Source organism: Penicillium psychrosexuale, assembly GCF_028828465.1.
Source record: "Penicillium psychrosexuale strain IBT 29551 chromosome Unknown utg000002l, whole genome shotgun sequence".
Lineage (NCBI taxonomy): Eukaryota > Fungi > Ascomycota > Eurotiomycetes > Eurotiales > Aspergillaceae > Penicillium > Penicillium psychrosexuale.
Genome location: NW_026643187.1, coordinates 97,593 through 116,775, shown reverse-complemented (window position 1 = coordinate 116,775; position 19,183 = coordinate 97,593). Strand labels below are relative to the sequence as shown.

The following is a 19,183-nucleotide window of genomic DNA, read 5'->3' as shown; positions in this document are numbered from 1 at the left end:
AAGCAACAGGTTCATTGGGGACTGATCAGCAACCACGCGGCACATAAGCCAAATAAACGGTGGCGTCTTTCAGACCGCTGCCCCACGGTAAGCGTCATCGCTTGCGGGACTTTGCATAGCGAGGCAATGATCGACTGTGTATACCCCGTACAGAGTAGGAGTGTTGGTTAGTGGGAAAGATTCAGGAGCTGAAGATCAGGGGTAATTCATGTCTCAAGTTTGAGATTGATGTCAATTAATCTGTGGTAGGGAGTACAGCAGTCAGCCATGGCGTTGAATAGATTAAGCATGAAACTGGCGTCAACGGACACGGCACGGACGTGTTCGGGTCGGCAACGGGATTGTGGCCTGATGGATTAGGCACCAGTCACGTGTGTTTCAGGGTTGGACGCGAGGTCCCTCTTGATCAACTATCCTTATTGCACAACTCGTAGTTATTCTATTGTCTGAGCAAAAATAAATACAAAATATTCCAAATGCAATCCTATCATCACACATATACAGTTATTTACACCATTACAATTCATCAGCTTCAGCATCAGCTTCAGCATCAACTCGCAGCCGCCTTTTCCGCTCCCACAACAACACAGGAGTAATAGTCAAAGCAACAGCCACACACAGAATAGCAGCCTGAATGCCAAAAACCAGTCCGATCCCATCGCGCTGAATCCATGCAGGTTGGAAGTATCCCACTGCGAACCCGCCGCAGGTGCGCCACATATTCAGAATAGCCGAGACACAGGTCGCCTGCTCCGGGTATTTTTCCAACGTATAGGCCGAGATGGCACTGAGAAAGGGATGTTAGACATACGACAGTACTCAGGAGAGTGGATTTGGAACTTACACAACCGTGGCTACCATGCCGATGTTCACCATGATCCACCCAATGGCTATCCCAATCCAGTGCTTGCCAAAGTGCATGGTTAGTCCGTAGGTAAGGAGACCGCTTGCCATACTACCTATCGGGAACCAGACGCCATGGAGGCGGAGCTCGGTTCGCCAGTTTGAGCTATGGCGCTTGAAGATCCAGCCGTTGAAGAAGTGGCCAAATGCCCAGCCTGTGAGATGGTAAGAATCCGGGGAGAGAGAGAGAGGTGCTATGAAGATGCATACCACATAAAGCTCCAATCACACCGGCAAATCGCATTGATGATGCCTCGATCGTGTCAAACAAATATGGAGGGCTGTGCAGGAAGCTATCGATGGTGGTTGTGATTCCTGCGCAGTCAGCAGGTGAAAGAACGGTGTGATGATGGTTACTTACCAATTGGCCAGGTGAACGTTACCAAGATAGCGATTCCTATCGACAAAGGCTTGGTTAGTGAATGCCATAGCAAACTAGGTCGGCCATACCAACCAGTCATCAACAACGGGAACTTGAACACATAGACCACGACTGTTCGGCTCCAATATATCAACGTCGATACCTTGGGAAGCAGGGTATTTCCAATGCCAAAATAAGACGCGAGTCGTGACTGATTGTTCATTCGTCCAGGCTTGTGGTATGTCTCATAGCCGAAGAGAATCACCATGACAGTGGACACGCCATAGATGGCTGTCAGGACCCCGAAGGAGATACGCCAGTCTGACCCGGCACCAATGTATCCAGCTATCGCAGGACCAAGGAATGGCCCGACGAGGAAGGTGGTGCCCCTATGCTCAAGTCAGTGCTACCCTAAACTTGAGTGGCAAGTCTCCTACCAAATATTGATCATCCGCGGCCATTCTGTTGTCAGATCAGCATAAGGTACTCGAGACAATCCCACAGAAAATACTTACCAGCCGAGGTATACATATCATGAATGATCGGGAGCCCAATTACCTGAGGCACTGTGCCGAATAGACCCTGCAAAGAGCGGAAGGTCGTGAAGGTAGACCAATCATTGGAGAGGGTGGCACCCAGCACCATAAACATAGTGATCACCTGAGGCCACAGCCAGATCGGCAAACTACATTCAGCTGTCAGTGTGACAGCCAACGTGGGCGAAAAAGACCCAACTCACCGCCCATACGCTTCAATGAGCGGAACAGCAAAAATTCCCCCAAACCCCTGCAGCAGAATGCCATAATTCATACTAGTCGCCGAATGAGCGATGGTAATATTCCAATCCATGGCCTGCTCCGTGACCAGGGTTCCACCCCATACCATAGCCCTGCGAGATTTAGTCAGAAAGTTATTATGCATACACATCTCAGCCGGTAGCCGCGATGGGTTTCACAATCGACCGGGTATATTTACCCATCTGCCAACAACGAGCTCGTCATCAGCGACACAAAGAGCATGGTCTTCCGCGCCGATGACCAATTTCTCGGGTTCAAGGGATCCCTGACCTCGAGGTCCGAATCGAAATCGCATTCCTTCAGTTCATGTGTCTCGAGCGACGACGACGCACTGGCTGCCATCTCCTGCGTAAAGTAAACAGGGGAGGGTTTCTCCATGGTAGGTATGTTCGCACTTCTTGGTGCCTGTATTCTGTGCAGTGTAAGGGCTCACCCCCAAGATAACGTACTTTGGTCAGGTAAGGAGGTAAACGAAGATCTTTTTCTTTTCTGCGTGACGGGATACCGTTGGTTTTATGCACGGCGGGTTTTTCTACTACACATGGAGATTCTCGCGTGGCTTTTTTGCACAGGGAGATTCTAGAATCTAGTCCTTAGCAATTCAGAGACATCAGAGGGGAACAACCCTAATCGGTTTCAGATTTGGATATGTTGAAAAGTCTCCGGAATGTACTCCGTACGTGTAGTGGATGTATCATAAAGCTAGATCGGGGCTAGTAGATCCTTCGCCTTAGGGTAATTCGCTATTGAACGTTCCTATTCGCAGGTTTATTTTCTAGGCTTTAGTTCTTTGTTCCTACGGAGTATTGACGTGGCATTGCCATATCTTGGTGTGATATCCCTTGCGCATACCCAACTTGGTCACATTGGACCAATGATCTTCCACGGAGCGCAATAATCCCATGATAATAACGAATCAGGGGTTGATATGTTATAATCTGTAGTATTCCAGGCATGGTAAATTGAATATATACATCGTTTGTATTCTCACCCTAGTATCGGAATTCCTGCCGGATCCCACCGTATGTTGTACTTGTAGATTATGTATTTAGAGAGTATAATCAGAATATACTTCCCCCATCATTCTCATACTCAAAAGTCTTCACGAACGCAATGTCCTTCCTCACCCGCTTGGCCAGCCTACTGGGCTTGTCATCTCCGGCCCCCGTTGCACCCCCAGGCGCCGCACTCGCAGCAACCGTCACAGTAGTGAGTCTGATGAATCTGTCAGATAATTCTTCTATCTAATTCAATTACAGCCTGCATCGTTGGGATTTGTCCCGGTCGCGATTCACTTTGATCTCTTCAATATCCTCGTGGGTCACGGGGGACCTGCGACGGCCGACGAAGTCTCGGCTACCTGCAATGCACGCATCAAAGCCCGAGGGGGAGATGAACCCGAGCTGAGTACGTGTTTCAGTTTGAATGGATAATGGCTTGTTATCATGGCTGTTATAGATGTTATACTGACAATGGATATAGGTACCAGATTAGCCTGTAAGCACACCCTTGTACAGGTATAGGTACAAGCAGTATCCCAATGATATGCTAATGCATTCCTGCAGCGGACACACTCTACATTATGGCCGGACTCGGCCTAGTTGAACGCGTGGCCGAGGACTGCTTCACAGCAAATGCCATCACAAACCACATGGTCGCCATGCCTTCCGCCCAGCATGGCGCACTGCACTTGTCAGTTCCCCCATGCATGTCCTGTTTCTATAATGAGATCAATATAACCAGCCAAGCACGCACTAACCCCATCCAGCACCACCGAGGGTCTAATGGCCGGCGCATTCTTGATGAAAAAGCTCCGAGACACCCGATTCGCATACCCCTTTGCTGAAGCAGACGGCCCCTTGCAATACGCCTATCAGCTAATGGGTCAGTCTGAGCTGGCAAAACAGCACACGTACGCAATTATGGAGGCTCAGGGTCGCATGGATAGTTTCAACCATTTCATGGTCGGCAAGTTCCTGAAGTTCGGAACATTCCCCGAGCGCGTCAAATCGATGGGCTATGATCTAGATGGTGCTTTGGCAGGTGACACTACCACTGGCACCCTCGCTGGCTCCGCTACTATGGTCGACATCGGCGGCGGTCGTGGCGAACTCCTCCTCGAGATTCAGGCCGTATATCCGCATCTCGGCGTGCAGGATCTAATCGTGCAGGAGTTCAATGCGGATATCGATGATGTGCCCGGTGTGCGTCTTATGGAGTGGAATTACAAAAATGAGGCTGAGCAGCCCGTCCGGGGTGCGTGTGTTTACGCGCTGCAGCATATCTTGCATAATTTGCCTGATTTGGATGCTGTAGCGTTGCTGCAGAAGATTTCGCGTGCTATGACACCTGGTTCGCGAGTTTTGATTATTGAGTACGCCAAGAATTTGACTTATACTTCGCTTCATGCGAGTATGATTGCGATGTATGGGGGGCGAGAAAGGAGTTCGGTGGAGTGGAGACAGGTGGCGGGTTTGTGTGGGCTAGAGGTGACTTTTGAGGTTTATGTTAGGGCTGGAGAGTCATTGGTGGAGATGAGGAGGGCGGATCGGTAGTTCAGGGTTGAGAGATATAATTCACTGGTTAATTCAATTGGTTAATGGTTAATTGTTGATACTAGTTCATTGTTAATCGTTCTTTGTCAATATGATGTATCATTTCTTGATGTATACTCATCACATCCCTTCAATCAATAGTTTCGCTTACGTGCATGTAGTTTTTATCTCTCGAACTCAGCAGATCTTTGCAGATCCGATCTAGGGGTGTATCGAATCCATCAATCCCATGTGGATGTGTATTTGATGTATTTTCGTTTTCTCATTCTTCGTCACATCCCTTACTGCATCTCACATGGTCATTGCATGATTTCCATCCCCCTCTCCGGAATGTCGCCTGTGCTTAATCCACATGGTCCTGGCAATGCGAAGTGTCCATTGCCACGATCAAAAGGATGGGATATTTTCTGACACGCAGATTGGCCACACGAGCTTAACTCCTGTCATAAGCCAAAACTGGACGTTTATGACCCCGTACATCAAGGTTCAATACTCTGCCATATCATACAACTCGCTTCGCTTGACCCGATTATATTTTCAGTGTAAATCAAGGGATTTGCCCTACATCCCTTGTTTCCTCTCGATCATTTTACGTATATGCGCCCTTCCACCCGTTGAAAAAGAGTCTAGACAAGTTTCTGACCTGTAAACCGGTTCACGCGAGACTTTTGACAGGATCTCCATTTCTGATAACCTTTAAAGGCAACTTAAAAGCTCTCCTCTACTATCCCTTGGTGCTGGATTGGATTTGGTTTATATTCTTTCGCTTTTGATCCATCTGACCGACCCCGCGCATCGTTCTCGTCTCGTATATATGCCAATGAGTATTTGAATTGGCTCCCTGCCTATAACCGAGAGGTCTGGTTATTGTGTTTTATCTTCATTATGGATATTCCGAAACCTAGTGAGGGCGATGTTGATATCGGTATGTTTACCTGGCAAAGGCCAAGCAAATGGACCTAGAGGATCGTGGATTGACATGTTTAACAGGAACTGGCACATTCCAGGCTTGCTGGGTATGCTCTTCATCTGATAGATTGCCTCTGGATATATGCATACTAACCCTCGAGCAGGTCCTCACATCCATTGTCGGCGTAGCATTGTTGTTCCGCTATGCTATCAAGATCTGGGTGCGTTGGGCTTTACCGCAGGTCACTGCACCTGGTCGAATTTGGGGTACAGAGGACTTATTCTTCCTCGTGGCTTGGGGTTTTGATATCACTCATATGGTATTTATTCAAATGAGGTGAGGTCGACTTGTGTCATTACTCCCAGGTCAGCCATTAACTCTGTCTAGTGCCAATTCGGGCCTTGGGAGGCATTTCTTCTACTTAACTGGGGAAGAGCGTCTTTATGCTATGAAATGGGACTTCCTTTCACAGCCGATGGCTGTCACTTCGGCAATGGTGTCACGCGCAGGCATGATGTGGTTTCTTTTGACTTGCTTTGCGGCCAGCGACAAGATGATTCGTCAATCCATTATCGTCTGTGCCGTTGTTCAGGTTGTCGTCAATATGGTTACAATCGTCCAGATTATTGTCCAGTGCGGACCGAACCCGTATCAAACCGTTAGTATCCTCCTTCTTGGTGCTTGGTCCATTCTAATCTCATCGCAGACTGATCGAGTACAATACTTTCACTATATGTGGACACCACTCCCTGAAGATGGTTCCGTCAAGTGCCAATCACCGGTTGTCCAAACGACTGTAGGCTTTGTACAAGGAGGTATGGGAAATTGTATACTTCAGCAGCTCGGCTCAAATCTAATTGCAATTCGCACAGGATTCAACACTGTGATCGATTTCTTCCTTGCCGTGCTCGCTGCCGTCGAACTCTGGCAATTCTTCCTGCGAACTCTCCACCGCAATCCAAACACCTCATTTTGGTCTCAATTCCGCAAAATTAATGGCACCGTTCGATCCCGCCGGATCTGGCAGACCATCACGCTCAGTGGACCACTCCTACTCTCTGGCTGTGCTTCTATTGTAAAGACATATGTGAGTATAATGTCTTTCCTCGACTTACGCAGCAGCGCTAATATCATTCACTAGAAACTCAAATCGCTTGGTGACAGACAAGACTTCACCTATAACATCGTGACGTTCGTTCTATGGGTAAAGTAAGACCAACTATCATTTCCCAGTCCCAATATTATTAGCTAACACTCCCAGGATCGAGAACTACAGCATCCTCCTCGCCTCCTGCGCCCCAGTAGCCCGCCTCTTCCTCCGGTCCTTCGTTGACCACAGACGCGAGGGCCGGTATCACGGCTACTGGTCTCGCTCTCGGTCAACCGCACACAATGAGCCAGACACAGAGATGAAACGCCGCGTCAATGTTCAAGACCAGTGGCTGGATTCGGCTACAGTGACTAATATGACCAATACTTATATTAAGGATGAGGAGGATCACTGGAATGGACATGGGCACGAGCGCTCTGTCAGTCAGGTTTCGAAGGCGGAGATGCCGGACCATCATGATGATGGATGCGTTACTATTAAGACAGATATTGTTGTTCAGGTTGATGATGGGAGGTCGATCTCTTCGGGTGGGACGAGGTTGTTACCTAATGGGGGTGAGTCTCATTTTGGGGGATATCGTTGATTTACGGTATATAGATCTCTAGTATATAATAAGAAAAGAACTTGGATTATAATTATTTTCTCCTGCTACGTTCTTCTTTGGTGTTGACGAGCAAGAGCGGAGGGTTGAATGTGGCGGATGCTTTTTTATCTATGCGTTCTATATATATCTAGCATTGGACCTTATACATGCTGCTCAATGAACAACCAATTCGGTGTATATGGCAGTCCCAATTAAGCTAGGCTATATAGTGGCCTAAACTGATAGAGAATAGATACATTAGGGGAAATAAAACTAAAATGCGACCGATATACATGAGATTGGAGAGAAAATATACTCTTCATACGTTATACCTCAAGGATTAGGACATAATACCATTTTTTGCCTTCCCATTCATCAATTGGCCCAAGTGGTCGAGCAGTTTCCTGGTCTAGCGGTTATGATTTTCCGTTAACAAATGCGATTCGCTGATGTTCCGGAAAGGTTCTGGGTTCGATTCCCAGGGAAACTATTTTTTGTCTTTTTGCGGAAATCGCGGAGATGGTGAGATGGTGACTTGACTTTTTTCGAGTTATCACCAATGAACTTTTTCTCCGTCACTTCAAGCTGCTGGTCAACATGAAATTACGAATTAGAATAAAGAAGTTTGATCGAGTACTATCGTAGGTAAATGAGATATTGGACTAGAAAGTTATAAAGTGAAACTGTGACTCTATCCATGCTACCAATGATTGAGGATCTCATCACCACCAGTAATGTATGTTGTATGCGAGGTGGTTGTATGTCATGTCTGCACAGAGCCCTGGGGAAAATAGTAAATAGTAAATAGAACGGAGTAGTATGCACAACCCTGGAAGGCATGCGATCTTCCACGGTTGCTCCAACTTTGAAGAGAGGTGGGCCCTCCCCGCAACTTTGAATGTTCAATCTCAAGCCTGTAAGCTGGTCTCAGCCTTCAATATCAAATCCAATTTAGCATCAGAATGCATTCATAATAACGATTACATAACCATCACGTGCATCTATCCAAATCGCATCTATCCAAATCACCACTGCGCTGTCAATAGCTTCACCCTCTAACAATGCCGCCCAAAAAATACGCCCTCCCCTATCGACGGAGCTCCAATGCCTCGGAAGATGACTTCTTCGATATCCCCGATGAACCCTGTCTCTCCATAACCAAGCGCCAGCTACGACGCGTCCGAACATGGGCCACAGTCGCCCTGATCGTCCTATTTATTCTGTGGCAGCGGCGTGAACGCCCCCCGCCGCTGCCCCTACCACATATCCACTACGACGAAGTCGACTGGTCGCGCTTTGCCTATACCCAGTATGCAACCAATGAGGTCTACATGTGCAACTGTCTGATGGTCTTCGAGGCTTTGCACAGACTCGGCAGTAGGGCGGAACGTGTCTTGTTTTACCCAGAGGAGTGGGACCTCATTGTCGAGGATGAGTTTGACCGCGTCAGCCAGTTACTGCTTGAGGCGAAACTCAAGTACAATGTAATGCTGATCCCGATCAAGATCGAGGGAGTTCAGGATGGATCTAGTGAGTTAGGCTGCCGCTGTTGGAACCAATTCTAGCTTCTTGAACATACCCACTGACATGTCACTCGTTTCATAGGCTCCGATTCCAGGGCTTCGTGGGATACTAGCACAGCCAAGCTCATGGCCTTCGGCGAGCACGAATACGACCGTGTCATCCATCTCGACTCGGACGTTATCCTCCTCCAGACAATGGATGAGCTCTTCTTCCTCCCGCCTACCACTGTCGCCATGCCACGTGCTTACTGGCTTCTCCCGGACAAACTGCTCTCGTCACTGATGGTCGTCATTGAGCCCTCCCTCCGCGAATACCTTGCATTGACCGACGTTACCGCACCCACCCAGAACGGTCAAGTCGATATAAACCTGACAGACCATCGGTATGATATGGAGCTGTTGAATAGGCGATACGGGGACTCGGCAATGGTCCTCCCGCATCGGCAGTATGGGCTATTGAGCGGCGAGTTCCGGACGAAGGATCATCGCAAGTTCCTGGGGAATGATGACGAGGTCTGGGACCCTGATCATGTCCTGGCGCAGGCTAAGTTTGTGCACTTTTCCGATTGGCCGCTACCGAAGCCGTGGATTATGTGGTCACAGGACATGTTGGCGGCCGAGCAGCCGAAGTGTGATAACAATCCTGGCACGCCGCAGGAGAGTGGGTGTCGGGATCGAGAGATCTGGAAGATGATATATGATAAGTATCGGAGACAACGAAAAGTATGTTTATTCATGGGGATGGGAATATTGGCTCGTTGCTAACTGTCGTAGGATACCTGCAAGCTGCTCAGTTATCCGGCGCCGGTTTGAGTGGAAATACGCACCTTGATTAATTGTATGCATATGTAGTATAGGTAGATTATGGCGTTTCGGATATATTTCTTTAAAGGGAAGACATGAATCAACGACGATCACTGCATTAGAAACCGAAAATTCAACTGGATATCTCAGAAAATAGTACACGAATGCAAATCCACATGAAGACATTAAGCATACCCCATGCCTCTCCTCCACCAATTCCATACCCCCCTCCTCGCCATAATGCCTCCAAACTCCTTGACACTCCCTACCTCATCCAGTCCCAACGGGAGATCCAACTCTCTCCCATTTTTCATCTGATTGTTTCCATTCCCAGTCCCCTGTTTTCCATATTCATCCTCCTCCTCCACAACGCCGGGTCGCGTAACCAATTGAAAATCCTTATATCGTAACCGACGCACAACATCCACCCAGCTCTCCACCGGCTCCTTTCCGCCCTCCACGTACATGATCCCCGGACACCCGCCGGAGCGCAGGAGTACGGCGCATTGGTGTGTGTCTGCGGCACGTTTGAGCGCGGCAACTTTTTTGCGGGAGGTTATGTGGTGGGTGCGGATTAGAGCGTTGTAGAGAGTTTGCATTTTGGGGTAGAGAGGGGGAGAGTATGGAGTTTGGAGACGGGGAACTTGGAGCTCGGAGGCGCTAGACCGGATTGGGAATTAGATAAGGACTTCGATACCTGAGGCAGAAGTGCATATATTTTAGTAAGCCCGCCACGTGAGAAATTCTCCGGTGCAAGTGTCATTCTGCAGGAAAGTGTGGGGGTTGACATGATACAATGCCCCTGTTCAACTATTAGAGACTGGAAGATACCATATCTAGATTATAGAGTGTACATAAACCTAACTAGGCTCATCTATATAATATGCCAAAATATACGGTTAATAGAAAATCCTCATTTCCAATGTTCCTCGGTGGCTCTCGAATGGTTCGGTGGGTCCTTCTCGCCTTGGCTTCCCTTTTCTGCAAAACAATCGCGCGGTGGCCGCGGACTCCGCTTGTATTATATTCAAGGCCTCTGCCAAAACTGGTGAAAAGAATGAAGAGCCTTTCGTTGCACCCACTTCGCCACTGTCATTGGCTGTATACCGAGATGGTCAGATAACGTCTGGACCCCATCAGAAACATCTTGACTTTCTCATCGACCACCGGATTGGCTGGTCGTATCCAGGTTCATCATCATGAGCCTTGGCTTCTTTTTCGGGACCTGTGGTCGTACCCTTTTTCTTGATTGAATTAAATTCTTATTCTTGGTCTTATTCTTTATAAGATTGTGCAATTTCTTCATGTATAGTACGATGAGGTCTGGATTTTCCAAACGACTATTGAAGGATCAATATGCCCGCTCCTCTTCATCCCCACGTGAAGCATAGCTCTTCCTTTGCCAAAGAGAAACACAACAATGAACCTCCGAGAGTGCAGGTCTCATACGAAGACGAAGATGCCCTCGCCGATATCCATCACACATTAACCGCTCAAACTCACCCGGATCCCAAGTACCCGGAACCGCACTCCTCTTTCGACAAGTTCCTCGAGGAACAAGTCCAGGGCAAGAAACCTGCCAACCTCGGCGTCTGTTTTCAATCTCTCTCAACCTGGGGCGACGGGGACTCCCACGCAGATGTAAAGACCTTCGCCACAGCCCTGTGGCGGACCCTCACCCTACAGGATGTCTATGAATGGACGATCCAGCCATGGATCGCGAAGAAGATGCCCGAGCATGGGCGTCCGCTGATACGCGATTTTTCCGGAGTCGTGCAGAGCGGAGAGATCATGCTGTAAGCAGGAAATCAAACGCCATCTCATCCTTACCGAACTTGGTCTAATTGAAATATATAGCGTTCTGGGTCGTCCTGGTGCCGGCTGCTCGACCTTTCTGCGAACTATCGCTGGCCACCACTCTTCTTTTTTGGGTGTCACGGGCTCAATCGATTACTCCGGTCTCAGCTCAGATGAAGTTAGGAAGCACTACCGTGGCGCTGTGGCCTACATCCCCGAGGACGATGTGCATTTCCCCACCCTGACCGTGCGCCAAACGCTCGAGTTTGCACTGCAGAGCAAGACTCCCAAGCGCTACCGGGAGCGGATTCCCCGGTACCTGGAGATCTATGGGCGGGTTTTTGGTATGTCACATACCATGAACACGTTGGTGGGGAATGGGTATATCCGCGGTGTGTCTGGAGGAGAGCGCAAGCGTATCTCTATCATTGAATCTCTCGCTACCGATTCGTCAGTAGCATGTTGGGATAATTCCACGAGAGGATTGGACGCATCCTCTGCACTCGATTATGCACGCAGTTTGCGTATCATGACCGATACATGTGGCAAAGCAACCTTGCTTACTTTATACCAGGCCTCGGATGCTATCTACGAACTGGTGGATAAGGTGCTGCTCATTGATGAAGGCCGCATGCTGTACCAAGGACCTGCCAACGGGGCGAAGCGTTACTTCGAAGATCTGGGCTATGAGTGCGCTGATATGCAGACGACTTCGGATTTCCTGACCAGTATCACCCTGCCCGAAAGACGGCGCTTCCATGCCGGATGGGAAAACCGTGCGCCGAAGGGCCCCATCGAACTCGAAGCCGCTTTTCGCCAGAGTGCTGCGTTCGCTAACATCGAGACGGCTGTCGAAAGGTACGAAGATCAGAAGTCCGGTAGGTCTTCCAGTGCGTATCCGGCGGATTCGGAGTGCGACAGCGTGGAGGTATTCAAGAAGACTGTGCAAAATGATAAGTCGCGCTTCGTCTCGTCCAAGTCGCCATATACGATTTCGCTTTTCCGACAGGTCGTTCTTTGCGCTAAGCGTCAGATGTGGCAGTTGAGAGGGCATATGGGCCCGCTGTACATCAAGTTAATTTCTTGCGTGGTCTATGGGTTGTTGATTGGGTCTATGTTCTACGATCAGCCTCAGACCACCGAGGGTATGTATTCACGTGGAGGTGTGCTCTTCTACTCTTCTATTTTGCTTGCCTGGCTGCAGATGTCGGAGTTGGAAGAAGCTATGCAGGGTCGCGATATCCTGAGCCGACAGAAGAAATTCGCCTTCGTGCGGCCCAGCGCTGTATGTCTGGCCCGAGTGCTCTCAGATATGGTGATAACTGTGTTTTTGACTTTTTTGTATTTGATTGTCATGTACTTCCTGTCCGGTCTACGGTCTGATGTGAGTAATCTCGGAATCTTGGCACAGTATAGACGCTAACTCTTCCAGGCCGGTCCCTTCTTCATCGATGGCCTCTTCATTTACACGAGTACGCTCTGCCTCACGGCGCAATTCCGTGTCTTTGCCGCTCTATCGCAGAACTTTGAAGTTGCTCTTCGCTACTGTGGAGTTTCTGTTATGTTTTGCATCGTGTTCGGCGGCTACGTTCTCTCCGTCGACAAGATGATTCAAGATGTTCCTTGGGTTGGATGGATTGCATATACAACTCCTGCTCTGTATACATACGAAGCAGTCATGGCCGCCGAGTTCCACAACGTTAACTTTTCCTGCGCGGCAGCCTCCATTATCCCATCCGGTTCGGAATATACCGACCTCGCATATCAGACCTGTGCCTATGCTGGTAGTCAAATTGGCAGCACCGTCGTGAATGGCGATGACTACCTGGCTGCGAGATATGGATTCTACTACAGCAATGTCTGGCGTAATTTCGGGATTCTCTGTCTTTTCACAGTCGCCTTTATTGGGATGACCTGTTGGCTGAGTGAGGTGCTTGAGTGGGAGCTGGATAGTGCTGGCCCTATCCAGTACAAGGGCTTGCGGAAGCTGTTCAAGCGGGAGAAGAAAGTTAAGTCTGATGAAGAGGAATCGCCTGTCTCGATTGATTCTGCAGCGCCACCTGTTGGTCATGAAACAAAGCATGACCAGACCCTTACAGCTACCGAGTCTACTTTTTCCTGGTCTGACTTGGAGCTCAATGTGCAAATTGGCAAGGAGACAAGGAAGATTTTGGATGGGGTTTGTGGATACTGCAAACCAGGGTCTTTGACTGCTCTCGTTGGTGCCTCGGGAGCAGGCAAGTCTACATGTAAGATCACAATGAAATGAATCCATCGCTTGATTTCTGACAACCTTTAGTGTTGACTGCACTCACTCAAAGAGAGAGTCCCGGCACCTTTTCCGGGTCTCTATTCGTGGACAACCGGTCAATTGACCAGTCCTTCAACCGACAGATTGGATATTGCCAGCAAATGGACATCCACGACGAAAGCAGCACGATCAAGGAAGCGTTCGAGTTCTCTGCCCTGCTACGACAAAGCCACGAAGTTCCAACGGCGGAAAAGCTGGCATACGTGGAAACGGTGATTCACACATTGGACTTGGTTGAATTACAAGATGCAGTGATCGGGTCTTTGGATATCGAGAAGAAAAAGCGGGTTACTATTGGAGTGGAGCTGTGCGCTCGACCGAACCTGCTTCTTTTCCTAGATGAACCGACAAGTGGACTCGACAGCCAGGGCGCAACTAGTATCGTCGCTCTGCTACGACGTCTCGCCAACCAGGGACTGGCGGTTCTCTGCACTATCCATCAGGCTAACCAGCAGCAATTCGAAGAGGTAAGCATCAAACGCCCTCCTCACGACTCAATATTAACAAGACTAGTTCGACCGCGTCTTAGCCCTGAGCCCTGGCGGAAGCACATACTACTTCGGCCCAGTCGGTGAATCTGGCCACGCAATCTTCGAGTATTTTGCAAGACACGGCAACATTCCGGAAAAAGTCACCAACGCAGCCGACTTCCTCATCGAAGTAGTCGTCGGCGGCATGAAAGCCTCGGGAAACCCAACGAATTGGGCAGCCATCTGGCGCAACTCAGAAGAATTCGCCGAGGTCAAGAATGAGATCGCTTCAATTCGCTCCGACAAGAATACCCGTCCCTCTTCCCTGCCCCCAACCCTACCCCCTCTCAGTCAACAGATCATACTCCTCACTCAACGGACCTGTCGCCAGTTTTGGCGCACCGCGGAGTACCCATACTCGCGTCTTTACTCTTCCTTCCTCCACGCTCTTATCAACGGCCTCACCTACCTCCAGATCGGCAATAGTACGACGGACCTTCAGTCGAAGGCGTTCTCTTGCTTCCTTGTCCTGATGCTGGTTCCCGAGTTTATCAACGCTATATCTATGCGCTTCATCATGAACCGCGATATCTGGTTGGCAAGAGAAGGCCCAAGTGGTGTATACGGCTGGGTAGCATTCTGCACAGCGCAGATCATCTCCGAGATCCCCTATTCCGTCCTCGGTGCCGTAGTCTTCTTCGTTCTATACTATTTTATGGTGGGATTACCACTCGGCTTCGCAGCCGGCTACTGTTTCCTGATGTTCTTCCTTTTTTTCCTATTCGCGACCTCGTGGGGTCAGTGGATTGCCGCTCTGAGGTGAGTTTAATATAACCAAGCACCGTTTCTTATCCGCAATAACTTAATCAACTAACACATCGCCCCAATCGATAGCGCCGACTCAATGGTCGCCGCTACCCTCATGCCCTTCTTCATTATCATGTGTGAGCTCTTCAACGGTATCCTCCGTCCGCAATCTCAGATGCCTGCCTTTTGGAAGTATACAATGTACTACGTCACACCGTTCACTTACTGGATTGGTGGGGTGCTCACCTCCGTTCTCCGTGGTACCGCTGTCGTTTGCTCTCAGACTGAATTGACTATCTTCGAGAGTCCGCCCAACACTACTTGCAGTGAGTACGCGGGCCCGTGGCTTGATGCGAAAGGCGTTGGGTATCTCTCCAACCCGGATGAAAAAGGCGAGTGTGGATATTGTGAATATAGCTTTGGTGATGATGTGAGTTTGTTCCCTGGAATATGTTTTGTTTTATCTGGAATAGATGCTAATCTGCGTTGGTAGTACTTGTCTGGAATTGGTCTGGGTTCATCCAAGATCTGGCCGTATTTCGGTATATTTCTTGCTTTTACCGTTACTAACTACTTGCTGGTCTTTTTACTGGTTTATTTGCGGTCTGTTATGAAGCCGCTTTGGCTGTCAAAGTAGCTCTTCTCTTTGATTTGGATGTACATTCGGCATAGCGTTGTGTATACATCAAAAGCGAACCTTGTCATTTTACTACTACGAATTTTGACTCTGGGTTCCTCTAAATAATGCGAGACTAGGAATAATAATTTAGCAGAAAGGACTAGTATGCATCCCGCTGTTCATGTGTGGATATGCAAGACATGGCCATCTTTCAGAAAGGAAGTAGATAATTGTCTTTATGGGAGGAGAGATGGTTATAGTGGAGGTTGTAGAAGAGTTAGATAACACATTCCTAACCTTAGTTGATGTTGAAGATGTAAGTGTAACTACTCCGTATAAATGCATGTCGGAGGAAAAAACACGGCACGTTACCACTAGGCAAAAAAGGTGCACACCTTACTTAGTAAGGATAACTAGTTAACCAACTAACTAGTGTATTTCTCGTTCTGACAATGCATAGTTGCCTTAGAATATAGGCATCTGTCCTACTTTGGCTCCTTTGGGTTCGGCCTCCAAATGTATTTCAATCTTTTACACATATCTGGAGAAGTGTATCACCAGGCTTGCTTAACTTTGATCCGCCCAAATCTGTCATCCTCCAGATTCCACCAACATAGAAATCAACTCAAGCTCCTACAACAGAACTGACCACTACGAGGGCTTTTAGGGACCATCACGACAACCGGCCTAATCGGGTTACCGCTTTTACCACCGCCTTTTTTATAGGGAGCTCCCTTTTAATTTTAACAACTATACGGAGTACGGAGTATAACATAGAACCGTCAATTATTATACTGTACTCCGAAGTATGAAGTAATTCAAATCAAGAGAATTGTTGCTCGTACTAGATGCTTACACGCCTAGCCTGAATTTTCAGTACAGCCTTCTTAATTTAGTCGACTACCTCGATACTTGCTTCTGCCTACCGCTCTCTTACCGCTTCCAAATTTGTACACGGCAAAGTATGGCAGAAATATGGCAGAATTCTGAGTGGTACCCAATCAGGAAGGCGGCATTTAGGCCAGGGTTATGAGCATCCGGTGTGAGCAACAATTCCCTTAATTTAAATTGCTTTATATTCACAGATCAGGTAGTCTCTAAATAGCTTCACCTCTTCGGGCATTATCAGGTATTAATATTACTTATACTCAGGATAAGACTTGGCACCTAATCGTGTCGAAAATATATACCGTGTGTTGGCGTCTGGCAAGTTTGTTAGTTAGGCGGTATTATTTTATTACCTAATTTTCTGCCAAGCAAAAAACCCATTGTCGTGATGGTCCCTAAAAGCCCTCGTAGACCACCTCTCTTGTCTCCGGTATTTCGAGCCCAAGGTTCGAATTTCTAACCAACATGGCAACCTCAGATGTTGTCGTTAAGATACTCGATATGGTTCGGTTGGCCACCAGCTTAAACTTCTCTAAATCCATATTGTGCGTCTAGGGGTCATTGTTAGAACTTTTCGCCCGAACGATAAAGATTTCTTGGACTCCGATACGAAATGTCTTTTCAAGCCTATCTCCAAGGAGGACCTCAAACCGTGGAAAATCTCGGACTTTGAGGCCAAGGAACTGCGAAACTGCCTGAATATTCCGGACTTGTCCGCATTGCAGTCTCGGCCTGAGTGGACTATCACATTCGCTACACAAAGCGTGTTCAGATTGATCATGGCAAATTTCCGCTCCCGCCGCCAAGGGGAGACTCTATTAATAGAGACATTCGGGTGGAATGACATCAAGTATACTAGTGCATATTTATGATTCTTTATAGGCTCTAGCTAATAGTATATAGTCAGGAGGAATTCAACGGCGGCAATATGGGACTCCTCTACTCTACGTCTGGAAGATGCAGAGGCGTTGATACACCGAGCTGGAGAACTTGCCTACTAGAAGAATGGTGGGATGATAAAAGCCTCGTTGGACCTTCTGTCCGTTTCGCCCTCTATACGGATGGACTTGGCGAGGAAAATAGTCTACTCCTAAGTGAGCTTGGAGCAATCGCCCAGGTCATTGAGTTCCGCCGGACCCAGGCTGAGTTTCAGACCTATTCCTTATTCCCAGTGAGACAAACTTCATTCCTAGCGAGATAAATTATTAATATAATCTATCTAACGTAATTCACAAGCGAGCCGGCCACACAAGCGAGCCGGCCACCCAACCAAACCCATTGAATTCAAATACATTTATTTCAACCATAACGCCATTAAATTAAATAAACTAAAAAGGATCATTTATCTGGACACCTATTAATCTTATGTCCTATCTTCCAACACCCACTATACCTTGGTGCAGCCCGTGGTCGTGGTTCTAACCCTGATTGAGTGCTTCCGCCCGGGGGGTGTAGGGGTGTTTCTGATACTTCCACCGGCGTAGCAATCAATTGAGAAGCTTCCTAAACAGAGAGGCCTTCTTCGGCGGGTATCTGCCTTCTAGATCGGGTCCGTTTTTACTTCTTCTTCTCATTTTCATCCCGTAACTCCTTATTTTCTTTCGCTAGTAGAATAGCGTTATATATTGCAACTTGGCAGCCTTTGATAAGTTGGTTTAATGTATATTTAGAAGGACTTATTGGGCTTTAAGATTGTGTACGAAGTAAAGCATTGATTGACGAAGCCTATCGACATAGATCTTTCCCGGTAGTAGGGGTTTTTAGTATAAAATTCCGGCTTAAGTTACTACCCTGGCTCGGAAGGGGGGTAGGTATTCGAAGCTGGATATTTAGCTTAGAAAGTACCCGATCGGGTAAAAAGGGTACTAAACCGGCTGCTAAGAAGCTATTTTTAATTGTCTCCGATTTAAAAGCTTCAATTCGTACAGAAGGGTATGCTTTAAGGAAGTCAAGTTTATTAATATAGTTAATCCTGCGCCGCATTTTTGTTTCAACTAACCGACTATATATACGTTTTAAGACCGTAAAACAGCCGATATCGAGTGGTTATAAAAGGTGAGAGGAATACGGTAGCATATAAATTGGTATAATATCGTTTTACTCGTAAATTTCATCGAATTTTAGTATTAAATAGCTTCTATAGCTATCGAGTATCAAAAGTCGATACCTTCCTACTATATATAATAAAGTTAATAGAATAAATAGCTTCTAAAGCTAACGAAGTCCAATTTTATCAGAAGTCCAGCTGTTTAGACTAACTTCAAAACGCTAATCATTAGGAAGGCTGTTAAACCAAGATTTAATAAAGACTTTGCCTTTAAAAATTATATATAGAGGAAGCGCCTATCCTGAAGCATTTATATACTTAACCACAGTTACCCACTCGCGATTTCCGGGTTATAAAAGTGATCTCCGACCGTAGTATTCACTTCTTATTATAACCTTTACCGTTACAGTCAATCCTATAGCAAAACCTGTCTCGTCGAAGTTATAAATATTGTCTGGATCGATTCCGTACTAAAGAATGGTTTTTTGAACTAGATTAAACCACTCTCTAATAATCCTTAGGTCTTTACATTTCGCGCGCTTGTAATTATAATGTCTTAAGAATCGGGACGAGAGAGTAGGATACCGTTTAATAAAGTTTGTAACCCAATTTATACCAACTAAAAGGACCGGGGTATTTCCGCGTTATTCGAGGAGAAGATTCGCCATTTCTCGTATAGAAGAGGGCCGGGGGGCTG

At 47.5% G+C, this 19,183-nt stretch overlaps 6 protein-coding genes across 6 annotated transcripts; 4 read left to right on the top strand and 2 right to left on the bottom strand.

Moving 5' to 3' along the window:
* Positions 1-516: 516 nt before the first annotated feature.
* On the bottom strand, positions 517-2,439 carry N7518_001170 (putative MFS transporter; the record flags this gene model as incomplete). The annotated part of the gene is made up of 9 exons (XM_057182098.1): positions 517-787; positions 845-1,058; positions 1,114-1,218; positions 1,265-1,300; positions 1,358-1,653; positions 1,702-1,726; positions 1,780-1,949; positions 2,004-2,153; positions 2,240-2,439. 9 exons carry the CDS (start codon positions 2,437-2,439, stop codon positions 517-519), a joined length of 1,467 nt encoding a protein of 488 aa, XP_057043548.1.
* A 735-nt stretch (positions 2,440-3,174) lies between these two features.
* Positions 3,175-4,616, top strand: N7518_001169 (putative O-methyltransferase; the record flags this gene model as incomplete). The annotated part of the gene is made up of 5 exons (XM_057182097.1): positions 3,175-3,270; positions 3,321-3,468; positions 3,544-3,558; positions 3,627-3,753; positions 3,830-4,616. The coding sequence occupies 5 exons, from the start codon at positions 3,175-3,177 to the stop codon at positions 4,614-4,616; spliced, it is 1,173 nt and encodes a 390-aa protein (XP_057043547.1).
* Positions 4,617-5,501: 885 nt separating this feature from the next.
* Positions 5,502-7,220, top strand: N7518_001168 (uncharacterized protein; the record flags this gene model as incomplete). The annotated part of the gene is made up of 6 exons (XM_057182096.1): positions 5,502-5,541; positions 5,607-5,632; positions 5,690-5,862; positions 5,914-6,613; positions 6,668-6,735; positions 6,788-7,220. The coding sequence occupies 6 exons, from the start codon at positions 5,502-5,504 to the stop codon at positions 7,218-7,220; spliced, it is 1,440 nt and encodes a 479-aa protein (XP_057043546.1).
* A 1,061-nt stretch (positions 7,221-8,281) lies between these two features.
* N7518_001167 (CAZyme family GT8) lies at positions 8,282-9,556 on the top strand (the record flags this gene model as incomplete). The annotated part of the gene is made up of 3 exons (XM_057182095.1): positions 8,282-8,750; positions 8,826-9,466; positions 9,518-9,556. 3 exons carry the CDS (start codon positions 8,282-8,284, stop codon positions 9,554-9,556), a joined length of 1,149 nt encoding a protein of 382 aa, XP_057043545.1.
* A 176-nt stretch (positions 9,557-9,732) lies between these two features.
* N7518_001166 (uncharacterized protein) lies at positions 9,733-10,146 on the bottom strand (the record flags this gene model as incomplete). The annotated part of the gene is made up of 1 exon (XM_057182094.1): positions 9,733-10,146. The coding sequence occupies one exon, from the start codon at positions 10,144-10,146 to the stop codon at positions 9,733-9,735; it is 414 nt and encodes a 137-aa protein (XP_057043544.1).
* A 757-nt stretch (positions 10,147-10,903) lies between these two features.
* Positions 10,904-15,569, top strand: N7518_001165 (putative ABC multidrug transporter; the record flags this gene model as incomplete). Its single annotated transcript, XM_057182093.1, has 7 exons — positions 10,904-11,343; positions 11,405-12,728; positions 12,777-13,593; positions 13,644-14,122; positions 14,169-14,944; positions 15,020-15,362; positions 15,426-15,569. 7 exons carry the CDS (start codon positions 10,904-10,906, stop codon positions 15,567-15,569), a joined length of 4,323 nt encoding a protein of 1,440 aa, XP_057043543.1.
* Between the last annotated feature and the right edge of the window lie 3,614 nt (positions 15,570-19,183).